The sequence below is a fragment of the Falco cherrug genome, chromosome 12 (assembly GCF_023634085.1).
Source record: "Falco cherrug isolate bFalChe1 chromosome 12, bFalChe1.pri, whole genome shotgun sequence".
Classification (NCBI taxonomy): Eukaryota; Metazoa; Chordata; class Aves; order Falconiformes; family Falconidae; genus Falco; species Falco cherrug.
In genome coordinates, this window is record NC_073708.1 from 30,230,112 (window position 1) to 30,255,257 (window position 25,146).

At 46.4% G+C, this 25,146-nt stretch overlaps 1 protein-coding gene across 1 annotated transcript; it reads right to left on the bottom strand.

Moving 5' to 3' along the window:
* Positions 1–5,094: 5,094 nt before the first annotated feature.
* On the bottom strand, positions 5,095–23,909 carry C8B (complement C8 beta chain). Its single transcript, XM_005440432.3, has 12 exons — positions 23,693–23,909; positions 21,966–22,119; positions 20,756–20,897; positions 19,673–19,814; positions 17,357–17,489; positions 16,302–16,499; positions 13,947–14,187; positions 11,727–11,855; positions 10,802–10,965; positions 8,539–8,692; positions 7,249–7,317; positions 5,095–5,843 (listed from the first exon to the last, which is right to left on the bottom strand). Exons 1-12 carry the CDS (start codon positions 23,827–23,829, stop codon positions 5,692–5,694), a joined length of 1,815 nt encoding a protein of 604 aa, XP_005440489.1. The 5' UTR covers positions 23,830–23,909; the 3' UTR covers positions 5,095–5,691.
* Positions 23,910–25,146: the final 1,237 nt, after the last annotated feature.

Consider the following 25,146-nt stretch of genomic DNA (forward strand, 5'->3'; position numbering starts at 1 on the left):
AACATGAACCCAAACTGATGAAGAATCTTAAATTAATAAATAAATAGATAGCGAGGCTCGAACACACCTATTCGGCCGAGGATGCTCACACACAAGCGAAGGCTATTCCTCTTTAAGATCAGTGATGAATCGACTATTAGCACGCAGGCGTTTTATCTCCCAGGCACCCAGAGCTGGAGAAGATGTTAACGGGCTGCTTGATTTAAGGGGCTTTTTTGAATGTAAGACGTAAATCTCACCACAAGAATACACACAGTATTGAACTGCGTCCAGAGACTGCGGCGACAGCCCACAGCTCCCTCTTCTTAATGAACTGCCACAAAAACCTGGGGTGGACGGGAGGCAAATGGCACTTTTTTTTTACTGTGCTTTTCAGTACAAGGAAGTAGGGGAGAAACAAAAGCTCCGAGAAGGAATCAGGCATTATGAAAAGCAACAACAGCAACAAAACCTCAGAACACAAAGGAGCACTTCTATATACATTTGAATGGGAAAAGGGAGTAGGAAGGAATCATGGCTTAGTGAAAGGAATTGCTCAGCTATAGCTCTGGTTCTTGGAAATGCTTGTTTTTCAACAGTGTGTCAGTGGTGATTTAGAGCCTGACACTTAGGATGTAAATCAGTGTTGCTCCTTCGCCACAGCTGATTTATGCTACCTGAAGATCTGGCCCCATATTTTCTTTTGTGTGCATGTTTGCCAAAGGACAATTTTTTCACTTGTCTTTTGCTTGAAAATAAAACTATCGGTTGCTTTTGTAGATGAAAACACCAAACCATGTTGTCTCCAACACCGAGATATAATTGTTCTGTGAAAACCCCTATGATGAGTAGCAAAGCTGTGGCCTTTTTGCAAACTTTGCTTTTCCAGGTAAGAGGGATATTCACCTAGAGATAAATTTGCTCCCAAGGGCCTGAATCTGATGCCTTCTATGTTGGGAAAATGCAGCAGCACGGAGCACCCATACATCGGCATGAATCAGGCATCCCAGTGGAATGTGAAATGGATGGTCAGAACCAGTTTTCCCATCAGTGGATTTATCAATAGTTTGGTGTTGGGGTGCTTTTACCCCAAGGACCAGTTTGGCTCCCAGGTGATTCTCAGCTCCACACCCACTGCTTCGGCTTCGCGGAAAGGCCTGGGAGTAAACGAGCGTAAAGCCACCCCAGTTAGAGCCGAGCACACCTCTTTTGTGACCAGAGGGAAGAAATCAATGAACAGAAAGATCTGGTGCCTTGGAGGCTGGGGAGGGATGGGGCTTGCGGGAGGGTGACCTGCACCCTTGGCTTCTACAGCCGCTTCTGGAAGGCCAGACAACAGGCTGGAGAACCGCAAAAAAAAAGAATAAATCCAAGTGATTAAAGAAACTGCGTATGAAATACTACCACGAAGCACATATAAATAAGAGCAGAAATTTACCTGCAGTTGTTTGTTCTCATCGTTCACCTCGCTGCCCAGGACAATGAAACACAATCCCAGGGGTTCCCTCCAAACACCAAAGCGGCTTGGCAGCAGCCCCTCTCCTCCCACTCCAGTCCCCCGCCGCATCCATCTACGTGGCTGAAACTTGGGAGCAGCGAGCTGAAGTCAAAAGAAAGGGAAAAGCTGCCTGTACGGTCTGGGGGGAAGAAAAAAAGAGAAAAGATTATGAGCAATTACACATTTACAACGCCAGTCAAAGAAGCTAATATATCTCACGCTGAAGTGGCCAGCATGAGAGTTGTGCTAGATGAGATAAGCAGCAAAAATGTACGTTTCTTACTTAAACTAAAAGCTTAGAGGGTACAATAAACCACTGCAGTTCCACCCTGGGTTTAATGAATGGATTTTCCCCTCTTGCGCACTGACATACATTTGATATAGTTATTTATCCTATATATTTCTTGCGGCATATTTCCCAGGAGACCTTGTTTATCTCACTCATAAGTACATGATGGATGTATGGTGCTTTGGATAAATGGTATCACAATCAGATATTTTTATGGATATAGGCAAACGGGGTTATTAACAAAGGAAGGGCAGAGAGGAACTGGTATGCAACAGAAAAATGCCAGTGATTGATGACAATACACCTGAGGTTGCAAGGTGCAGGCTCCAGATAACCAGCTAACAGAGGAGCAGATAAGGGCAGTGCTTGAGACAGAGCTGTTTTCCACCTCAGGGTCAATGTCACGCCAACTACCCTGACGCCTGCATCCCTCCGAGCCTGCCACTTTAGAGCAGGCAAAAATTCCCCAGCAGGAGAGGAGCAGCTCAAAAATTTTTGCCTTCCTTTTTACACAGTGTAATTCAGAAGCACGGGAAGAGACAAAACATTTAATCCTACCACAGAAAAACCTGAAACAAAAGAAACGCCGGATTCTGGACAGTTTGGGGAGGGACTGGCATTTCTTGTGCTGCTCTGTCGTGTCCACCACAGCAGACTCACATTACAAATAAGTAAAAAATGTATGCTCATAATGGTAATAACTACTATCTTCATCTCTAGCTTTGTTGATTTACAGAAGCAGAGGCGTGTGAAAATAGGTTATAAAAGCAAGACATATCTGCAGGCATCATCTGACCTGCAATCTTTGGTGCTCACTGGGTTCTTCAGCCATCAAGGTAGAAGGATTAGGAGTTGGAGATGTGGGAACTGACTCCTCTGCATGGACTTGCTGGGCTGCTTTCAGCAAAATCTCTCCATCTGGGAGAGAACCTGGGGAGGAACAACTATACTCGTCTGATTGCAGGAGAAACAGGAGCATGGTACAGCGATTTAGCAATACTACGGCTACCGCGTGGTTTGCAAGTCCCCAGCCACAGCCTAGACCACGCTCCACCCTCACAGGTAAATGTGAAGTGTCTGTGTGATGTGAAAAGACAGGGAACAAGCAAATCCAGGCTGGAAACCAGTCTGACTTACCCGCCTCTGATGGAGATGTTAGGGGCTGCAAGAGTCAAGTTGGTTTTGTCCTGGGAAAGCTGGATGTGACAATTACAACTTACCTAAAATACCCTTTGGGAGCTTCCCAAGCTGTTCTGACTGCATCCAGCACACGTCACAGCAGCAACATCTCCAAGCAGGAGGGTGGAGAAAATCCAGCTTCTCCACGTTCACCCAGTTTCTTTCTTTTTTTCCACAAGCAAACTGCTTGTGAAACAGCCCATCGAGACAAGTGTCTTAACCAGAGAAATGGGCTAGAGCCGCCCAGCCTGTGCTGAGCACGCACGCAGCCTGCCCGCAGCCTTTCCAAGTTTTCATACGTGGGCCATTAATCTGAACTTACACCGAATGTGGATGTTAGAAACGCCAGTAAAAGACAGTACCAAAATTTAATGTGTACCAAAATGAAACAATAAAAGCTTCAGCATAGTATTTTTTATTACCCTCTAGGTCATAATAAATCATTAGTTGAATCAAAGCACAAAATCGCAAGGACAAGATAAAGTTATGTCCTTTATGGGAGGCTTCTAAGCCGATAGGCTCAGTGTTCAACCACTACTTAAACCATATGTCAGTTGACTATCCTGCTGATCTTGAAGACTGCCAAATCTCTCCTCTCTTCCTCCAAAAAACCTCTGAAATAGCCAAACCCAGGCACTGTCACTTCACGAAATCGGGGCTTTTCAATTCCGGGAACAGCAGTCCCAGCTCAGGTCGCTCCATTTGGCTCTGCTCACCACAGCAGTGGACAGATGCTATGGCTACGTCAGAGTGCTTAGTCCAGCTTGGTGATCAGGAAAGGTGGTTAAATCTACAAAAGCCACTCAACTCACCTGAGAAAGTTCCTTAACCAGATTACATTGATGCTTCTCAAGAAGGGCAGGCAACCGCACCAGTACATGTCCTCACAGGCACCCATGAACCATGAGCAGGGTCCTCTGCTGAAGAGCTTCCACCGTGTCCCTTTAAAAAGCTTTGAAGATCATACCTGGTCTAAGCAGTGACCTCTTTGACCATGATCTGAAATGAACCTCTTGGCAAATTTCCATCACACAAAAGATACCACAGTTACGCAGTGGTTAACGGAAATGTTTGGGGTTGGCAGCTCAATTACGAAGCCCATCATGAGCACAGAGCACTCTTCTTTTACATATGCAACGTGCTCTTCCTTTCTTAAAGCTGTCACAGAAACCTTGTTGATAAGTGTGGAGGCGGCATGAGGGCTACAACTAAATGCATGTTCCATTGTTCAGATGTCAGAGAGCCTGAGCTGTTCTTGTAAGAATTACATTTAGACAGTGTCAGTCTGAAAGGAGAGAAACTGGTGATACCAACCCATCATCACCAGCATGTCTAAAAACCGTCGGAAGAGTGTTTGACCTTGCAGATGTTAGAAGACTTAAAACACTTACAAACAACTTTGCACTGGTGGAATCGTTTTCTGGAGCAAAGTTATTGTGCCACCAATGCCTTTGCAAAAATCATTAACCACCAACAAAACGGCAGGAGGCAGGTTCCTGGAACGCTCCAGGCTCAGGTCAGTCATGAAACAGGGCACAGTATTACAAGTTCCTCATTTGTTTGACCTGGCTCCAGGAACAGTAACAAAGTGCAAACCATTCACTTTGCTTTGGCTCTATCCATAGCAAACTCTCTCCATCTCAGATGTCCTAACCAGGGTGGACTAGCAATGCAGCTGCCGAAATCCAGCCTCTCGCGGGATCAACCTGATCAACCAGAGCCTGTTTGGGCCAGAGGCAACTACTAAGGGTGGAAGATTTCAGGGGATGTGCAAAGACATTTGTTCCAAAACATTCCATTCATCCTGCCCACGGCAGAAAAGCTGGCTGCTCATCCCGCCCCAGCGGAGGGTCCTGGCATCCCGGAGTGGCAGCCCCTAGTCCAGGTACAGCCTCTCCTGCAAGTGCAGCCATCTCTCCTGCCTTCCAACAGCCCCAAGCAACACAAGGCACAGCAACTTCTTTCCAGCTCCCCGTCCCAGTAGCATCCCTGTGTCCTTCCCTCCCCTTCCCAAGGAACCAGAGCATCGGTGCATCTGAGCACAGCAGGATGTATCTAACACTCTCCACGTATCAGTTCTACTTCAGAAACACCCCGGAGGAAGCAGTAAAACCACTATATAGCCTACAAACACTTTGGTGTCACAGACTGTTCTTCACAATTTGGTTTTTACTCCTTCAAGACAGTTTCTAATACAACGACGATACGACAATTTACGTTAACTAGGATAAATTGGGAAACTGGGTAGTGAGGCAGAGCAGCTTTAAATGTCACATTAGATACTATTGTGCTCATTGTGATTTAGACTTTAATACACTGTATTTTGCTCCACATGACACAGCTGTCTTCACAGAAGCCACGTATTAGCGCACATTCTGGTGCATGTAAGATCAAACAGTCTTTTCTTATCTCAATGGAACAGTAAAATTTAAAATCATGCAGCTATCAAATAAGGCTGGAGATAAAGCTTGTCTCGGTTAGCCCATTGCAATAAAGACAGAGAAAAGTCAAAATATTAAGAACAGTAAGCACATTCAATCCCATGGGACAACTGCAAAGCGTGGCTGAAGGTGTGATTCATAACACACACCCAGCTCCCAGCGTCTCCTGAAATGTTTCCAACTTCCGCGCCCCTGGATGAGACCCATCAGCAGAGCGAGGCCAGCTCAGCAGCCAGTCAGCTGACATCTTCCCACTCAGTCTGCAAACCACTCGGCAGTTTTGTGTAAGTTCTTAATGATTCCCTCTAGCAAGCAGCTGACTCAGTATCTGGTCCTGAGCACGACGAACCACCGTTTTGTGGGAGAGGGTTGTTGCACTGTCGTCTCCTTGTTCGTTGACCTCCTGAACAGGGAGACCAGCTGGCCCAGCAACCCCAGTTTCCATTAATAGCAGCATCTGGAAAAAAAACCCAAAGCCAGAAAGGACTGTCAGAATAAAGCAGTTCTTTAGATGGGAAGAGCTGTCAGCTTCCCCGAATCTCATTTAAATACAAACAGCTCTGCCCCTGTCCACACCACTAACAACGTCGTTGACTCATTAACAATAAATGATTGTTTCAAAGATGTTCATTCTCTGTTCAGCATTGCTGGTGTTTGTCCAAACTACGCTTTCTGCAGCAAGGACAAGGGAAAAAATATCAATTAGTTTTAAATCTGCTTGTAGGACGCTTCTCTCTCTCACTTAGTCCAAGCCTAGGTAAGAAAAACAGTAACTAAACTTGTGTCAGCCACATCTTGAGGTGCGAGGGGAAACGTTAGCATGTTCGTCTTCAATGAAAACCAGCTTAAATATTCAGCTTTCCATCCATTGCTTTTCCTATTACACTGTTTCTTCTGGACCCTGAACACATGAGTGATATGAACTCAAAATCCTGAGCATCATGGAGCTACACGTGGAGGCAATACCTAAAAGGAGGGAAGGGGAGTGAGAAAGGCAGTTGCATGCTGACAAGTGGATGGATGTGAGTCTCTGGGAGGACTGGATGCGATTACACGTGTGGTAAGCAGACTGGAACAAGGTGTAAGTGACTCCACAGTTTAAGGCTCCATGGACTTCCTAAGGAACACCTACAAAATTGATCCCCTTCTGAGTGAAATCTTGGCTTAAAATGTATTTCAGCCTGGTTTAGTTAGGACACAGTCATGCAGAATAAGAACTGGATAAAAGACTGTAAACAAAGGCCAGTGATAAACGCAGTGCATCAAATTGTGGGATGGTGCCAGAGCTCTGAGTGCCTGAGATCTGGCATTATTCAGCATCTAAATTAATGAGCTGGAAGAAGTAAACAAAATGATTAAATTCACAGATCATCCTAAACTGGAAGGAGTTAAGAACATCAGTCAGGAGAAAGCAGCGATACAAAGTGACCAAGAAGCATTAGTAAATGCTTCAAAACAACATAATCAGATTTTAAGATTAAAATGCATGGTAGCATATCTGGGGGAAAACAGTTTGCATCACACTGGCTGTATCAAAGGGAAAAACTTAGGAAACAGAGCTGATGGAGAAGACCTGAGGCTCGCCATGGATTGTAAATTAAGCAGGACTTTGTATTATAATACAATTGCGAGGCACGTTTATGCAGCTTTGAACTGCTGAAGTAAAGCCACCTTTTCCCGAGTGCAACGAAATGTAGAAGAGGGCAGGCACAGTCTGTCTGTCACTTCTGCAGGACCCTGACCCCTTGTGCCGGGCAGAGTGGGGACAGCCAGCACTGGGCACTGCTGCCCGTCCATCCGCCGCCATCCCCGGACACTCCTGACCACAGCCGGGCCTGCCCCAGGCCTGGGGAACCTCTTACCTCCCCTCCCGCTGCCCTGGCAGGCAGTGCCACTGTAGCCCAGGGGACACAAGCATTCACACTCGGTTCCTGAAAGTAAGCAGAGACGGTGGGTTTAGAGACTTCACGTCACATCTCCCTGCAGACACCCATTTCTTTTCAGTACTTCATCTTCAGCGAGGAAGGGCGAACCGTCAGAATTTCTCTCCGACGGTGAAAGCACAGAAGAGCCGCAAGGCAGGGGAGCTGTGGCCGGCGCTGCCGCCCCTCTCGCCTCTCCTGCGGCTGCGCCTCATTCAACCGCAGCTACACCGGCGCAGCGAGCCGGCACGGGGCACCACGCAGCCCCCTGCTCCTCTCCGAAGGAGCTATCCTGGGAGAGCTGAAGGGAGCAAACCCGGGACAGGAGCGTCCCGGCTGGGACCTGGGCCAAAGTCCCCGTAACTTGCTCTGACTGCGGTGCGCATCCCATGGCAGGATCCTGCAGGATGGCTCCCACCCAGGAAAACAAACGGCCCCTTAAAACCTCTTGTTGAGGAGATCCTAAATGAAACGCTAACCTGACTCAGCTCCTAAAAAGTTATTTAAACAAGGGTAATCATCAGACAAATCCTTTAAGTGCTACAATCAACTAGCTGGTACCTGAAGCAATCATTTCTGCATTAGATGGATTTAGAAGATAACATTTCTCATCAGGATTTCTGTAGATGCAGATTGGAATTAGGCACTTGACAAAATAGTCCCTTTGTTAGAAGCTCTCATCACCTCACATATCTCTGTTTAGGCAGTGCAGTTTTCATTCAATTTGATGATTTTCCCCCTTCATTTTTAAATCACAGCCTGCTTACAAAGGACAGCTTCTACTGGAAATGGGGGGAGGTGACGGTGATAACTGTGCTTGGCACTTATATGGTGCTTTTCATCTTCAGAACACTTTTACAAACACTAATTAATGCTGAGGCAGTAGTCGCTTCTCCAGGAGGATGGAAGCAATCTTGAAAGCAAAGGAGGAGGCTTAAAGATGTCAAGTTTTTTTTTTTTTTTAATGCATAATTGAGAAGGAACAAATTCTTCCACAAAACTGATACAGATGGTCACTCCCATTAAAAAGACACATCCCTTGACTTTACTGCCTTTACTTACCAGTGGCACTCTACAAATAGACCAACTTAGAGCAAAATAAATTAATTACCTGAAAAAGAAATTACAGGAGAAACTAAAGAGCAGATTATGCGCCGAGATTCCTCACTCCCCACGAATCCCAAGCACATTTCTCTTATAGGGTAAAGGAGAGGTGCAAAATCTTTCTACCTTGCAAAAAGGGGATGCCATTGCCATGGCACGGGGCACAGCGACAAGAACTGGTCTCCAGCTGAAACTCCTCCAGAGCCCGTCGCAGGTTTTCTTTTATTGTGATTGCATTGGCGAAGTCAGCCGGAGTCACCAGCTGATACAGCGGCTCTGCCTAAAGGGAGGGAAGAAACCGCACTCGACTGCAAGTTCAGGATGGTGCGAGCATCGCAGGGTCGGTGGCGGCACAGCTGGAGAGGGAAATTAAGGCTTTGTGGTACAGGCTCCAGATTTCCAATTGGTATTTCCTTAAACCTCATGGAGAACACGGCAGGGATGTCAGGAATACTTACAGGGATCCTCCCCTGGGTTTACACCACCAAAGCAGTTGTAAACGCACGACACAATACAACAGCCCTACCATTAGTTGACAAATGGGCAAAGCTTCACAGAAGATTCATTAAATCCTTCCTCATCCACTTCCCTGATATCGATATTTTTAGATCAAATTTGCTCAAACTTACCTTTCCTGAGTGCTCTCTTACTCGGATTTAAAAAAGATACCCCCAAAAATGCACCCCCAAAAATCTCCTCCATTCCTTCTACACAGGACAGCCGGAGGCACATGGTCATGGCCATTCCAATTTGCACTTTCACCGTGCAACGGTGCAAATAGGCAAAATAGAAAGATTTTTGCCTAAAATTAAATTTTATAATTAAAACCAATTATACAACAATAAAATCAACTTCCACTACTACTGCATTTCAAGGGCGATTTCTCTCTGTGTGAAGCCCAGGTAAGGGTTTCCACTGCCTTCAGAAGAGAGAGGACTGTGATCTGCATCGGCAGAGGGGTTCGGTGGGAGGAGGTAAGTGGGGGCACAACACGGCGGACATGCAGCAGGGACCAAGGAGACTTTGACCCGCTCGTTAATTTTTTTCCTGAACACAAGAGGAAGTTAAAGTGTGGTCTCAATACTGCCAGTCACCCACTAATGCCAGTGGGACAACGCTGGCACATGCCATCCGAGGATCCATCCCAAATTCCCATCCTTGCTCTAGAGATGCCAGTAAGCATGAAGGAGCACCCCGCTGCCCTCACAGGCTCAAGCTACAAGAAACAGAAGAATGTTTCAATGAAACAAAAATTGCTCATTTCCCACTGCTGTACATCCACTCTTCATCAATTATCTGTGATCCATACTTTGCTTTTTGAATTCAGATCATACAAATGAGAAAATACACTAGGAGTGACCTGCCAAGTCCCTTCAGCCGATGATTTATGAACTGATTTGCTTTAGTTTTCCCTAACTAAGCATTCTTGGGCTGACATTTAGTCACACTCTGCTGGTACTTTTGATCTTCAAGCCCCACAGGGATATTGGTATGGAAATGAAGGATTATAGATACCAAATCCAAATTACACTGTCTGGGTTTTTTCACTGGGCAGCCTGGCCACTGATGCCAGGCGAGACAAAGAACATCACCATTTCTTGTGGGAGAATTTTCTGTACGTGGGATCTAGCACGGAGGGTTGAGTTCCTGTCGTCTCCTGCCCAGGTGCTCAGTGCACCAGAGGCTTGGGAAAGCTGCCCCCGCTGCAGCGAGCGCCGGACAGGCACTGGCTATATTCCCAAATTAATGGGTTTTGGTTTGCTTCACACGTTTTAGAATTCACCCTTTTTTTTTTTTTTTTTTTAACTGAAAAGTCAGAATTTTCAATGAGAAACAAACACCTTTTACAAATCGAAATATTTTTGCGTAAAATTAAATTTTATAATTAAAACCAATTATACAATAATAAAATCAACTTCCACTACTACCAGTCCAAACCCCTGTTTAAAAGGATGTCCTCTTGCACCTTTGTACTATTCACTCAGAGTGAACTTACTTTGATATTAAAAACGATGAGGCAGAATTGCTACATATTTCTGCTCACTTCTAACTTACATGCTGCTAGATACATTTTTGGTAAGTGATACCTTGGTAAAACAGAAGGCGGATCATCTGATCTGCTTGATAGGCAGCAAGAGATCACATCTGCACAGCCAAGTGGCAAGGGTTAAAGCTTCTTGTACTGCCAACCACACCTTTTTAATGCATCACACCTTTGATTTTCTGAAAACCCAGTCTTAGCGAAACTGTGCTGTACAATACAGGTCAATTATTTACCCTAGGAATTTCCCCGGTGTGTTTTGTTTTTCTTTAAATCCTGTTTATTTAAACACAGACTTCTCCAAGGTGCTCAGCTACGTGAGGCTGCATGAAGCGAAGGATACAGTACCTTTAACGTTATGATTTCAGGGTTGTACTGCACAGCATCTCCCCACTCCTGCATGAGTGCGGCCGTTGGCAGGGCTTTGTAAGCCAGCGCGGTGATGTGTTCGCTCGCTCCGCCACGAACAAGGGCGATGAAATCTTCCACATACTGTTTTTTGGAGGTGCTGTCTGCAAAAATGCATTCAGAAAGTGGCTAACTCTGCTCAGGTATCTCTTTGGGGATTGCAGTGGGGTTATAAGCTAACCCAGAACACCCCTGTATATGACCCACCCCACTGAGAGGGCAAAGGCAAAAGGCCACAAGTGTGTCACACCTGACGCCTGGTTTCCTACGCTGTGTGTCCTGTGTCCCTCCTGTTCCCTTGCGGCAACACCCCCATCCTCCTCTCATGCACCCTCTACCTCTCCCCTACATTTCTCCTCTGTGGCTACAAGCTCGCAGGCCCTTCCACAGGTGCTCCTCACCACCATGAATATTGCCTGTTCTCCTCTGCATACCTTCAGGTGTGCCCTCCTCCCACTGCAACACCCCCAGCTTCCCGCATGGCCCCTGAGGCTCCCACACACGCTTCCCTCCCTGCTTTCCCCACTTGGGCTTTTTTGGGTGCAAAAAGGGGCGCGTTGGGCTCCTCTGCTGAGAGATGCGTGGATCGGTAACACAGCACCAGCCTGGTGGGTAACGGATTATCTGTCCCTGCTTTTCCCTGGGACCCCGAGCCGGTATTTCTGATCTAACCAGCCAAGAAAAACTTGCCAAAACCCAAGCTTTGAGATATCTACACCTCTGTTAAGCTTGCCTGGGGTTACCTAGCGGTCCCAAAAGCAGCTGCAAGGGAGTGAGGAAATATTTCAGGCAGGCGAGACCACAAAATCTTCTTTTTGCTACGACAAAGGCTAGAAATTAAATGGCAGAAGTGTTTCATGCTTACCTCCAATCTCTTTCAAAAGGGATTTACAGCCAGCTTCAGTCATTCCAAGCTTCAGATAGACACCATCAATATTTGCACCAATGTTAAAGCCGTGCTGTGCACACTTCTGGACATCACTCAGCGAATAACCTTAAATATACACCAAAACATTGTAGCGTTTTAATACAACTGTTTTCTATCCACATACACAGAAAATGGGAGTTAATAAATATTTTTCCTTTGGGAAAAAAGGAGATGAGATGAAGAAGCTTTTTTGGGGATATTTAACAGATCTATATGAAATGAAATGAAAGCTCTACATTTTATAGAACTCCGAAACTAAGTGCAAATGCAAGGAAAATGCTGGAAGAGGAGGCTATTAATCACCAGCTCAGCTGTAGTGGGTTATGCAGAGCTGCAGTGGGTGGGAGCCTGGCCTGTGACTTAAATGCCACATGTCCTTGACAAAGGAATACTCGCCACCCATCCCCGTCATCAGGAGACAGGCACTGTAAGAGTAATCGTAGCTTTCCTTCCTTTTGCTAGCTCACATCTCCAATTCTTTGCTGCCAGAAAAGCCTTAATTTTTTTTCATGGAAGTTTCTCCATGAAGCTCTAGTATATTTTTTTTTCCCTCGCATGTAAAAATTTGCAAATCCTTTACATGTTCTTTCCGAAAGTCCTTCTCCAAACTCCTTGCTGTCCTGACAAGAATATTCAAGCGGTTATGATTGTGAAACACCAGATACAACACTCAGGTATCTCTTTTCTTTCTCTGTTTTTTTTTGTGTTGTAATCTCCCACATTTCCCAGAATTCTGTAAGTTTTAAACTAAACTCCTGTCTTGATGACACAAGTGTTTACATGAGCTCACAACACAGGTACCACTTTATGACTGTCCTGTTCTTACGCTCTCCTCATACATCTGATCAGCAAAGAGGACGCACTGAGTTTTGGGTTGACACATGATGGCCCCTATTAACGTTCACAGTCCACAAGCACCTGCAGGCAGGAGCCACTGTTTTGTGACATCCCTTGTACAGCACAACCCAGACCGCTGTCCTGCCTTCTTTCCCACAGAAAGTATGGAATTGTGAACCACAGGCACATCCAGCATATTGGGTTGTATGTGTGAGCAGTGCAAGCACCAACCATGTGACTTGGCGTGTGATACCAGATCTGCAAAAGCAGCCTTGATTTCCAGCACAAACAGGACAAACATGATGATGGACTTGAAGGAAAAAGCCTGCATTCTCAGACTGGACCTACCAAACCCCAGTGAGAACGTACAGCCCAGCTCAGCACTGGGGCCAGCGTGAAAACACTGGTACTACTGCAGAATCCTGGTCTAGGTCAGCAGACACTGACAGGCAGCGTTCTGATGCAAAAAATAGTATGTAATAGCTCAAGCAAACGTGACTTGTGATGGACCCACACCAACAGCTGAGAAATTGGGCAGTGCTAATGTTTTGAATATCTGAATCTAAATGCTGTCCCTCCGGGCTGCATCTGACTACAGGATAAGCAACTTCCTAGACCAGCAGAAGAGCAAACAGACTGAGCGTCACACCGAGCAGAGTCCACTAAATGCTTTCACAAATAGACAGTGAAGGCAGTTACTCACTCCCATGCCAATGAATAAATAAGAGAGTGCAGCTATTGATTAATGTCACACGGCTCGCTCTAGCCTACACAACAATCATCATTTCTCGCAAAAAAGGAAGCCAGAGTCAAAGAGCAAGAGCGATGTCAGGCACAAGAGTCACCCAGCAAATTATTTACTGTTTCCTACACGCTGGAAAAGCTCTTGAGGCTAAAGGTGTTTCAAAACTGTCATTTGAAAGGCAATGGAAAAAGAACGTAGGTAAAGGTTTTCAAAGCTAACAAAAGCATTATGCTACATGCTTCTCATTCATCTCAGCATCTTGTCAGCCTCCAAAACATGTCATCTGAAATAGTTGCTACAGGGCCCTTTTTTGTGAACTGGCAGCACCCACAGCTTGAGAGCTAGATGAAGCTCACGATGCCGAGCATGCTTTGAAAACCAGGCTCTTCAGTCACTGCCAGAGCACTTCTACTCCCCTGCCTCCCGCAGGTTTTCTCCGAGATGTTGCTGACTCCTTCTTCTACCACCTCTCGCGTCAGACCTCAGACCTGAACCATCACTGGGTGCCCACAGAGGGGTTTTCCCCCCAAAAAAGCTGGCCCTAAAGCTTTGGCACCACCATCACATGCACGTACCTGCCTTTCGCAGCTCGTCGCTGTTCACAACCAAAGTATACTCGTAGGTGCCACCGACGGTAGCCTCCGTGATGTAATGGGTCCCGTAGTCCCTGTAGAGCTCCCTGTACTCCCCGTAGCTGTACTCTGCCGGGAGCTGATGGAGTCTCTGCAGGAACTCGTAATGCAGCATCAGGGCTCGGGGCTTCAGCTTATAAACAGCAACAGCCAGCTCAGAGCGGGCGTGAACGAACTTGCTGGACTACACGAAATGCAGAGACACAAGGGAATCCAGAAGGGGTGAGGGATGTCGCTCCTGTGCAATGTGCAGCTATTTGCTATTAAATAATTAACTCTGCTCAGGATTTCTCAATTTAACAGTTTCAACTGGAAATCTTTTAATTTAGCAAAACCAAAAATTTTAGTTTCTGAGCATCGGGATTCTGACTGGTATTACAGAGGGAGGAAGGAAGAGGGAGAGCCACCCATTACAGGCTGGGTGCTGGCTCAGGCCATGACTGGGACATGGGGAAAAGCAGGCTCCAGGCTCTGCTCCGACACCCCCAGGCTCCAAGGACACAAGCAGCACCCCATGAGACTGCTCTACCCTTAATAATGTTGACGAGCCTTTGTTTCTCACAAGCTCCCTCCTGAAAAATTCTGACATCTGAAATCATGATGATTTATATGTGAAATGGTAAGTCTCTGGTTGATCCGTATTAATATTTATAATCCACACAATATGCCATTAACAAAACTGAAAGGAAAGAAGAAAACACACACACGCGCGCATTTATATGTCTCTGTGTAGATACATGTGTACACGGATAAATATAGTATCTCCCCTTTCTGGCATAAAAGTCAGGAACAGAACAGGTCTTTTGTCATGTTCAAAGGATTTAGTGTCCAGTTGTCTGGCCCAGCAGGACAAGCACATGGCGGGGTTCAGTACAGAACTCTGTAGCTTAAATAATAAAATCCAAGACTTAGTATTGCATTTCTTTCTGGATATCTATTGCAAATGCTTCTCAGATACCTCTGGTCTTGTCATGGGAAATGCCTCTTTGCAGGAAGCAAATGCAAGTTTAATAGCAACAAGGAATAAATACTCTGCTGTTCCTGAGCGCACTGCATACCGAGGGGAGAGACAGATCAGTGATGCTATTAAACCTCTGACAAGAGCTAGCTTTGTTTACAGCAGTAACAGATGAAAAAAAGAAATCAAATGATGGTGCACACTACCTCAGATTGAACCTCATAAAGCAGTCCTAGGAGTTATAGATTAAAGCATCTCCAGCCAGCCTGAAGGGTGCATCAGATCACAGTTGTGACCAAATCTCCGCAGACGAGGCTGGGAGTGATTGTGCCATCCGTATTTTGTGGTGCGTGTGTCCTGATCTGGCAAATGATGTGCTCAGCAGATAGATCACACTGGCCGCAGTAAACCGGCCTGTGCTAGTCTAGAATTAAACCCTCGGAAGGCCTGCTAGCACGTTCTGCTCCATGCTACTGTCAAGGCTGCCCTACTGTTGAACAGCTTGGCTGCATTGTCATTTACCGTGGTGACAGCCCCTGCCTTGCTGATCCCCCCGACAGGAGGGACGGCCCCCACGTGTGAGGTGACACTGCACAGGCAGCAGCTGTCCCCACTGCAGACCACTTTCTGGGCTGTGTGTACTGGTGCGGAAATTCCTGGAACTGCGGAAATCCCATCTGCCCTCCTTTCACCCCAGATTTCTGTGCTGGGGAGTCACTGTGACCCACCCGTAGGGCAGAGGGAACTGGGGGCTCCCCGGTTCGTCAGCTAAGCCCCAGCTCCGCCTGCGCAGGTTCCCTTGGAGGAGTCACTGTGCTGGCTGCACCCAGGCGCCTCCCACCAGACTGCGGTGGCAGCGGTTGGCAACAGCTTTTCAACGGCTGGCAGGGCCAGATGCTCAGCACCTCCCCGGCTGGGGCGCAGCATGCACAGCCTGTTAGGAGTGCCACTTGTACCTCTCACACTAGCAGGTTCACTGGATGGAGGGGAGGCCATTTGAACCGGCTTCTTGGTTTCATTTTTTTAAGTGACTTCACTACAAAAACCCAAACGCGGACGGCCAGCAGGACACTGGACAGACTGCGCTCAGCTGGGGCGGGTGGGGGAGGCTGGGCAGTCCGGGCCCCGGCCAACAATGAAGAGCTCCTGGATGCTGTAAACACAAATGAAGGTGTAATGGCCTTAGTTAACACTCGATCGATGCAAATGGCAAAATCCAATCAGGGGGAAAGATTTCATTTATCCTAGTCATGGCTGCCGACCTGATGGTGAGGATCACACCGATACACACACACACAGAGGTAACACGTCAGCAGGGAATTAAGTAGAGCAGTGCTTACAGTTGAAGAAAATCTTTTCATCCTTTGAATGAACTTCTTGAACCTGTTGTCATTTGAATTGTAACCAAGTTCAAACACTCCTGGTATTTTTATACCAAAGCTGAAGCTCGACTGCGAAGCTTTTGCCTTCAGGACACTGCTTTCATAATTTGAGTAGGAGTCATATTCAGTCATTGTAAATTCATATTTGCCTTTGGTCTAAACGGAAAGCAAAAACAACACGTCTGATTTCCTGCATAGTGATCGTATACCTGAAGCGTGGGGAAGCAATACAGATACAAATGTACTTGTGAATTAATACTTGCACTGTGAAGACGAAAAGCTTTGTATAATTGCAAAGCACTATTATTATTAACACTGGGGCTGCAAGAATACTTGATTTACAGCAGCAGGAAAGCTACTATCTCCTCCACACTGCAAAGACCTCAGGCTTTTACTTAATATGTCACTCTTATGCAAAGAAGGTGAAAACTTAAACACAGGCACCATTTAAAGAATGAATTCTAAAAGGAAAAGGTTTCCTAGTGGGCAACACTCCAAAATACCATGCTATGTCATCACAAGCATTAAGGTCAAATATATAATATTTGAAATACAGCTTTGATGCACCACGGAAGTAAGCTTTCACACAAAGCATGTGGTGCACTGCTAAATCCTAGGCGGTTGCACAAGGACAGCCTTCCCAGCCTGGGTCTCCAGGCACTCTACAATTCCATCTAAAATTAACCTCCCAGTGCCCACCGAGTGGCTCTTGGGCCCTCCTGGACAGATGGCACCGGGAAGGTTAGGCTCTGGTTTTGCAATGACAAGGTCCAAGGAAACATTGCCATTCCAGTGCACATGGATACTTTCAGGGGATGTGTCCAACTTCACAGAGTGCGTGGGGTATGATGATGTTCTAGAAGTAGGGCTAAATTCAGTCTTGTCCCATTTGGTCTCACAGATTTCACCATTTTTTCTAAAATGATTTAGTAACGAAGCTTTATCAGGATTGCACACTGCATTTGTTGGAATATACGTACCTACATTTACTTGCAGACAAATCTGGCACGTACCTCTGGTGTATAGCTTTCTACATTGTATGGCTTTCTGAATCGTGTGTCCATGATATAATGGGGAGAACATCCGCCAGCGTAGTACCTGTGATCAAGAACTAATCCTTCCAAGTTGTTTGTGAAGATATTTAACCTGTATAGGAAGCATAACAGCAAATTATTATGATTATCATCAGTTTAGAGGTAAGCATCAAATGCCTTGGCTGATGCATCCATTTAGAAGTAAGCATCAATGCCTTTTGCTGCCTGACCAACCCAGCTGCTGCAGAAAAACCTAACTGATTAACAAGAAAGCAAAAGACAGTTGAATTTTGACAGCTGGATGGATATGAAGGGCAATTTTCACCACTCAGCTATGAATCATAGCACAGCACTACTGCCACCAGCACCGGCACCTTTGATAACCTCTACTGTAACTCCACATGGAAGAGCAGAACCAGCTGGACCAGCCAAACCCCTGACCCACCAGGCTGCCCAGCCCAAGCATCCCCAAATGCCCACTGTAGGGCAGCAGTACCCAGCAGGATCTTCAAAGACAGGTTTGCCAACCCATGGGATCAGTTCAGACTAATTTTTCATTTGTATTTCTTTGTTCTGGTTTATCGGTCATACCAGGTTGGTCAAGGAACCTCCCGAGGTCAGCAGACAAGAGTACAGATTTTCAGGGAACAAAAATAAAGGTACTCAAGCAATTGTTCAACTACTCCTTGAAATTACTGGGAAATTTCCCCTTGATTTTAGTGGATGATGGACAGTAATCTTAACCTGTCTGCTCTAAGAAAGGATGTAGCACTGCAGTCTTTTTTGATGAGGTGATTAAATCCCATCGTTTGCTCTTCCTATTGCTGCTGGTGGGATCTGTTGCAGTAAAACCCCATCTGTTGCTAACTGTCAAGACACCCTCGCATCACCCTGAAGGCACACAGCTGAGGACATGGCACTCACCTCCAACAAACTCATACTCAAATTGTAACAAGAGTCATTAGATCAAACTTCACCAAAAAAAAGAGATAAATTACTAATAGACCATGTCATGTCCTGTTAGTGCCCCAGCTCTCTGTTAGATCTGCCTCTCCTAATTTTGGGGATGCACGATAATGACTCTGAAGCTGTAAAATACTAACTTGTATTTTAGAACAGATATCTAAAATTAACTAAATTTTCGAACAGCTCTGAAAAGAAGGGAAGTCCACTAAAAGCAAATTACTGAGCAATTGTAGCTTCAAAGAGATGAGAAGCATGTTCTTTTAATTGTCCAACATTATTTTTAATTTTGATTAAACTCAGAAGTACAAAGCGTTAGCAATGACATGTGTGGCAGCCGTATCTCTAGAGAATAAGGAGGAAATGATAATTTTTTCCCTGCTGTATGATTTTTTTTCTTTTCCTTTTTTAATGTAAAAAGCATTTATTTTTTCTGCAGAATGAGAAAAACTCTTTTCACACAGTCTGATCTTACAGAAAGTTGCCACATTGTTAGCCTGCAAAAAGTGTATCAATTCAGACATGGATTTTAATCCCCGCAAAGTTGGAGTTTGCTAGCACGCAGACTAATCCTACCCTACTCATGCAAAGGACACACATTCCACTGTCTGTCACTGCTGTGGAAGAAAACTCAGAAGTGCTGACCCCTCCCAAAACCAATATACTGTGCAAAAATACCAATCCACAGTTGGGTTCAGATTTTAGACAAACCAAGATGCTGATTTAAGTCCCTCTATAAAGAATGATATAACATTATCCTCAGATTTTAACAAACCTTCCTTTGCTTTTCTTTCAAAAGCCCAGCCTGAAGCAGTGTCTCGGTTCCCAAAGGCTAGGACATTCCTGCTCGGACATTCCTGCTCCCCACAGACTGAAAACGGCCAAAGTCTAACTTTACTTACCTCCGCGCAAAATAACTGGATTACTGAAACTCTCCCACTGACTGATTTAAGTGCAAGTACCTGCAGACATTAGAGAAATGTTTGGCATCGACACTTCCCTCTTCACTCACCAAGTTCTGGCAATGCAAAGAGCACGCGCAGGCTCTCGCAGGACACATCTGCAAGCTCAGCTGATGCTCTCTGCAGGGTGCACAAGCACTCCTGGGAACACCGGGGACTTCTGCTCACATTGTCTCTCCCTGAAAGACTCACGGAGTCAATAAGGCTTTTCCCACCGGGATGTGGACCAGCACTCCAAAGGCTGCTGGATCCTAACCAGCTCCTGGATATAGCCACTGGGACAGCCTTGCTGTGTTCTATGTTCATGTCTGAAGCCACATAAGATCATTCTTATCCTTAAGAAAACATCTCATGAAGGTCACCGACTCACCCTTTCGCCAGATTCTCTATTCCCCAGTATTGCTCCATCTTCTGGTGACATTTTTTAAACACTTCTTTGCAGTTTTTTTCATCTGACTGGTCCCCACAGTCATCATCCCCATTACAGAGCAGCCTCCGTGTAATGCATCTCCCTAGGACGCAAGGTGTAAATTACTCATAAAACTGTTACACACTCCCTGACTCCGAGTCTAGAAACAAAATAAAAGACTGTAACGTATGGCTCAAATCTAGCTGGAAAAGATTTCTTCTCTGTCTGCATGGATCACCAAACTCCATCTGCTCAGTTTTGCTCAAAACTTTCATAATCTTAAAATTCTTTGTTCAACCTAGAAACCTCCCCACCATAATTAAAAGTATGAAAAAGAATAGAATTTTTAGTTGATAGAACTTTTCAGTTTTGATAAAACAAACGTGCTGGAGACTGTTCAGCAGATCTTGTCTATGGCAGTATTTCCCCCCCACCCTTCCCATGACTGTAATTACCGAGTTGTTTTTCAGCCTCACCAGAACCAGTAGCCTGGCGGCCAGAGATCAGCGTCGCTCCCCTTTGCCCCGTCTCGGGTGCTGAGCTCCCCTCTGCCCCACGCCCTGCTCCCTGCATACCTTCCACTCCACTGCCAGGGGGCAGATGCAAAGTAGAGGCTGATCAAATTTTGGATACAGCTGACCACTGCCTTGCTTCCCCACTCTGCTCACAGTGTCCCCGACTAATTAGTCATTGATGGGGATGGAGGGAAATGCCATCATAACCTGCTGTGCTCCTGGGCACGTCTCGAGGATGCCCAGTGCATCCTCTGTTGCTGTCAGATCCGCTTCTGCTCCAGATTTTACTGATAAAATCGGGGTTTAGTTTCCTATTTGGAAATTTTAAAGACATGCTTTATACTGACAGGTGTTGGCCAACAGGCTCACTCACAATCACTGATGCAAACACAACACAAGCATGGATGGACCCGGCCCAAATCCTGACATCTCCTTGGCCCAGCAAACTCTTGTAGAAGCAGGAAGTTCAGCATAGTGGTGCCAGAGGTGCCACCCCAGCACCACCACATCTCCCTCCCCAAGTCCTTACCTGTGACTGCACACACAAAACCTTCACATCTAACTTTACTCCTGCAAGGATTGTTTGTAACACAGTCCTCGGTTTCTTTGTCAGGGTAATCACAGGGATCTCCATTGAACTGAGAAGGTTGTTCCAGGCGGGCAAATCTGTACTGTGATGAAATAAAAAATATTGACTCAAGTGTACAGAAATTGTGAATTTTACGCTTCCCTAGTTAAAAAAACAAACTTTGTGTCAGGGAGATCTGATCTAAAGAGCACTGTCATATTAAAGAAAAAAAAGTGTCAGCAAAGAAGCAGGATGCTAATAACATGCCTCATTTCAAAGGTTTCTGATCTGTAACAGTTTTAATTTTACTGAGGAAGGACTGAGGATTGGAAGGGATGAGGAAAAGTTTGCTTTTCTTTGACAGTTTGTTTAAATGAGCCTGACAGGGTAGTGCAGGCATTTGCAAGAGTAAGGAAGGATTCAGTTACATCTCCTCTCTTTCAATTAGCGCTGGTAACGACATCCCCTGTTATTTTCTGTCAGTGTATTTACTTGGCCCTCTGTATCATTAGGGATTTTTTTCCGCCCACAACACTGCTGTGAAGCAGTCAATTACTCCATCCAATATGTTAGCCCTCCGTTTTTTTCCCAGCTTTTAAGATTAACTCTTTGATACGAAGCTTCACTCTTCCCATCTCCCATCACTGGTTATTCCCGCTAAAGCCTTGGAACAGCTTCTCCAACTCGTTAGCAGCGGTCCCCCTAGCAATGGGGATTTTGCTCGCTACGCTGCTGGGATCATTACTTCCATTTGATGGGGCTTCTCAGGTAGAAAATGCTCACTGGCAGAGGAGAAAAAGCATCTTAATCCTGAGAGGCACCGAGTGTCTCCAGGTCCCACGAGGGACCATTAGTGGGGACGGTGCCTCGACTGATGCTGGAAGAAGCGGAGCGTGTTGGCAAGTCCCTGCAAAGCCTGGGCTTCCTGCCTGTGCTTTCACCAGCCTGGGCTTACACCTTCTCAGGACAGTGAGCCTGGAAAGCACTGGAGGCACTGGGGGTGCTGAGCTGAAGAACTAAAAGCCACCTGAAAGCCAAAGCCCACAGTCTCACCTGTGCAAGGCTTTCCTCGGCAGCTCCCCGCTGTTTGTGCCCAACCCCACAGACAGGTCTCGGAGGAGGCTCTGCCTCCCGGTTTCCCGGGATTCCCACCTAGACCACAAGCACTCACCCTTTTCTTCTGGCAGGGATCGCACCGGCTCCAGGAGGACCAGGTGGAGAGCGCGCAGTCGCGGGGCTGCGGCAGGCTGCTGACGGAGCGGGGATGCCTGCTGCCGGCCACGCTCCCGGTGGCGCTGCCGAGGGTGAGTGGCTCCTTTTCACCACTGCAGTCAACAACACGAGAGCTTCAGGGTGTGAAACCACCGAGCTGTGAGGACAGAGCAACCTGGCCCATACCTGGGCAAAACTACATGCCAAAGAGAATAAACACTTGTTAGACCTCATCAAATCTTCCATGCGACCTCTAGATTTCAGAACTTGTTTCCCACTGGCATTGATCCTGTATGAAAACTGACCAGCTCTTCAATGCCCAAGAGCAGATCAGTCCTCTACAGCACCATGACGAGAGCAAGTCCGCAGAGGACTCGGGAGGGCTGGCTGCAGGACACGTCTGACCCAGCCAGCATGGGAAACAGCCCACGTGCCACCAGCCTGGGCTTCAACTCGGGCTGTGCAAGCCCTACCAAACCACCTGGCCAAGTGGCCAGTGGCAAAATCTGCACCGTCGGTTAGCTGCTGCCCTCGTCCCAGCGCTCCCGGCCGCTCGCTGCACGGGCAGCACTTTGGTACCTCGCCGTCCCGCACGCCGAGCAGCTCCAAGGTTGGACACCTCCGTGACAAACACCAGCTGCACTGCCAAAGGCTGGCGTGCACTCAGCACTTCTGAAAACCAGGTTTAAGCACCTCCTTTTGCCGAGCAGCCGATTCTTTCTTAAGCCGGCCAAACCCACTAGGCTTAGACACTGTTCTTGGTTCACAATAGAGTCATAAACCCATTAATCCCATTCATCCCAGTAATGAACCTGAAGCCCAAGTGTGAGCTTTTACTCTTCACCCCAGCTCTCACCCCCTCATGTGACAGCTGTCTCCAAGGCTTCCACGATGCACAGCTAAAATGCTGCCCACTCTTTCGGTGGATTCGGTATTTCTGATTCAATCCTCACCCCAGACAAATGTATCCTTGCAGCATCTCATCTAAGTGGGAAGCTTCAGTAAAACGTTGACAATTAGTGTCTTCATACCCACTTTGACAAGTAAACTACCACAGCAGTGTTCCCAAATCTTCCACCAAGACAAGGAACAGCATCAACTGAAGCTTTAAGTATGATTTAGTGCCTGGCAAGGGGCTCCCATTACTGCATATTAAAATTCACATGGAATAAAGGAATTACAAAAACTCATCAGCTCACTGAGGCATGAAATCAGAGCTCGAAGTTCAGAGAACAGTGGAAAAATGTAGTTAGGTTGGAAAGATTATAGTCACTGATTGACTGCACTCCTCTAAAAGAGCAAAATCTATTAAGCTAGCAGAGAAAGAAACAACTACCAGCCGGGTTCCTGCCATGTAGGTACTCGGAGAAAGCCAGACCCCGTCCCTGCAGCACACTGTCAGGCAGCCTGCACGGGAGGAGGCTGCATGTTGCAAACAGAACTCCGCATTACAACACGACCGTGGCGATTTGTCGTCTCAGATTTATCAAACGGGATTACTTCTCTCAAGGCAGACACATTGCACTACGTTAACTTCAGAACAATGTCTTTCGCTATTCATTAGAAATACAGAAATCGCTCGAGACAGCAATTATGTGCCTTACAACGTGAAAGCAGAGAGCCTGGACTGATTTTCACTCTTTATCATATCACCCCATGGACATGGCTTCAGAAACATTCACTTACCCGAAGCCACGAGCGGTCGGGATGCCGAGTACGGCATAAAGCAGCAGCAGTGTGGCGGGGCACGGAGCGAACGTGGTGCATGCTGCGCTCGTGGCTCCAAGGTACTGCCGGCGACTCGAAACCACCGCTGCTCCCATTCCGTCTGCCGGGGGTGCCTGTGCGTGTGTGAAAATGGTCCAAGTAGAAAAAGATAAATTACCGGGTCGTTTTTCCACACTGTAAACAGCAGATGACCCAGCACCTGGCAGATTCACAAGGTAAACGCTGCAATCGTTAGTACACGGCTTTCTGCAGGCAAGTGGGAAGGAAGCAAAGATCTGTCTAGAAGCAATTTATGCTTTCATTTGTAACGCTCCTTTCAAGGGACAGGGAAAAAAATGAATATTTTAACAAATGAAACGTACTCGAGTCTTGGCAAGAGGGAAGCGGTAAGTAAACTAAATCCAGCTTTCTAGGAATACAGTGCAAAATCATTACTTATTTCTGCTTTCCATGTCTGTCTGCCAGAGGAAGGGCAGGCACGAGGCGCAGGCAGTCACGCTCATGGTTCAGGGAAAGCTTTCACCCTCCCAGTGCCCTGTGCTGTCTCCCATCGGGGCTCGTGCTGCAGGGGAAAAGAAGAGCCCCAGCCTTGGCTGGCCATCCACGGAGATCCTCCGCTTCACACACCTAAAATCTTGAGCCCACACAAGCAAGACCTGTCAGGTTATTAAATAAAATGTCTTGGTGTTTCCAGCTATTGCACTGAGTCATTCTCTCTCTTCCCAACCGGGGCAGAAAACTTACCAAGGGCTGATTCTGATCAGTTCAGCTGCACTTTGGGAAGGCAGGTCAGGATCTTCTAAACCTTGCAGAATTTTAGTTTGGTTGCCTGTCGAGGCAGCCTTCATGTCCCATCGCTTCCCACTCCAGGTACGGCTTTTTGATTCCTGAGACACAAAAGTCTTTCCCTTCATTTTGCTCATTAGTCTTAACCTAAGACTAAGGCTCTAAAAACCTACAAGGAGTGTCTTAGAGGGAGAAAAGTTCCCTGAATCTGTGTTTCCCTATATAAAACGATGAGCATCACTGTGTTTTCCCACCCTTGCTCTTGCTGGACAAGCAGAGGTTCTTTGGAGAGATGCAGTCTCGCTTTGTGTAAAACTATGGCTTTTAGTAGTCTCTCACCCTGGGATAAGTGTCTGAGTGCTTTGATGATACAAAGAATAAATACACTTTAATTTGTTCATTATGGGACTGATGGGTGCTATATATGAGATTAATCATATTCACTAACAGAAATCAAACTCGACAACAGCATCATTAGCTGGCCAAGTGCTGCACCTCTTAATGTGGCACTTACCTTACAAACGACATTTTTCTGACTGTGGAGCCACGTCTCTGCAAAATAAGCAACTGGCTGCTGCATCTTTCTAGTTTGGCAGCTTGATGATAACAATTTAACAGAGAAGAGC

What these genes read in the sequence shown, in the direction of transcription:
- C8B (XM_005440432.3), bottom strand. Translation starts at nt 23,829, where the DNA reads ATGGGAGCAGCGGTGGTTTCGAGTCGCCGGCAGTACCTTGGAGCCACG. An exon ending in CCGACCGCTCGTGGCTTCGG is followed by an intron (nt 22,120 to 23,692) that starts GTAAGTGAATGT and finishes TGTTGACTGCAG; the next exon opens with TGGTGAAAAGGAGCCACTCA. An exon ending in CTGAAATCATAACGTTAAAG is followed by an intron (nt 8,693 to 10,801) that starts GTACTGTATCCT and finishes CCCTCCCTTTAG; the next exon opens with GCAGAGCCGCTGTATCAGCT.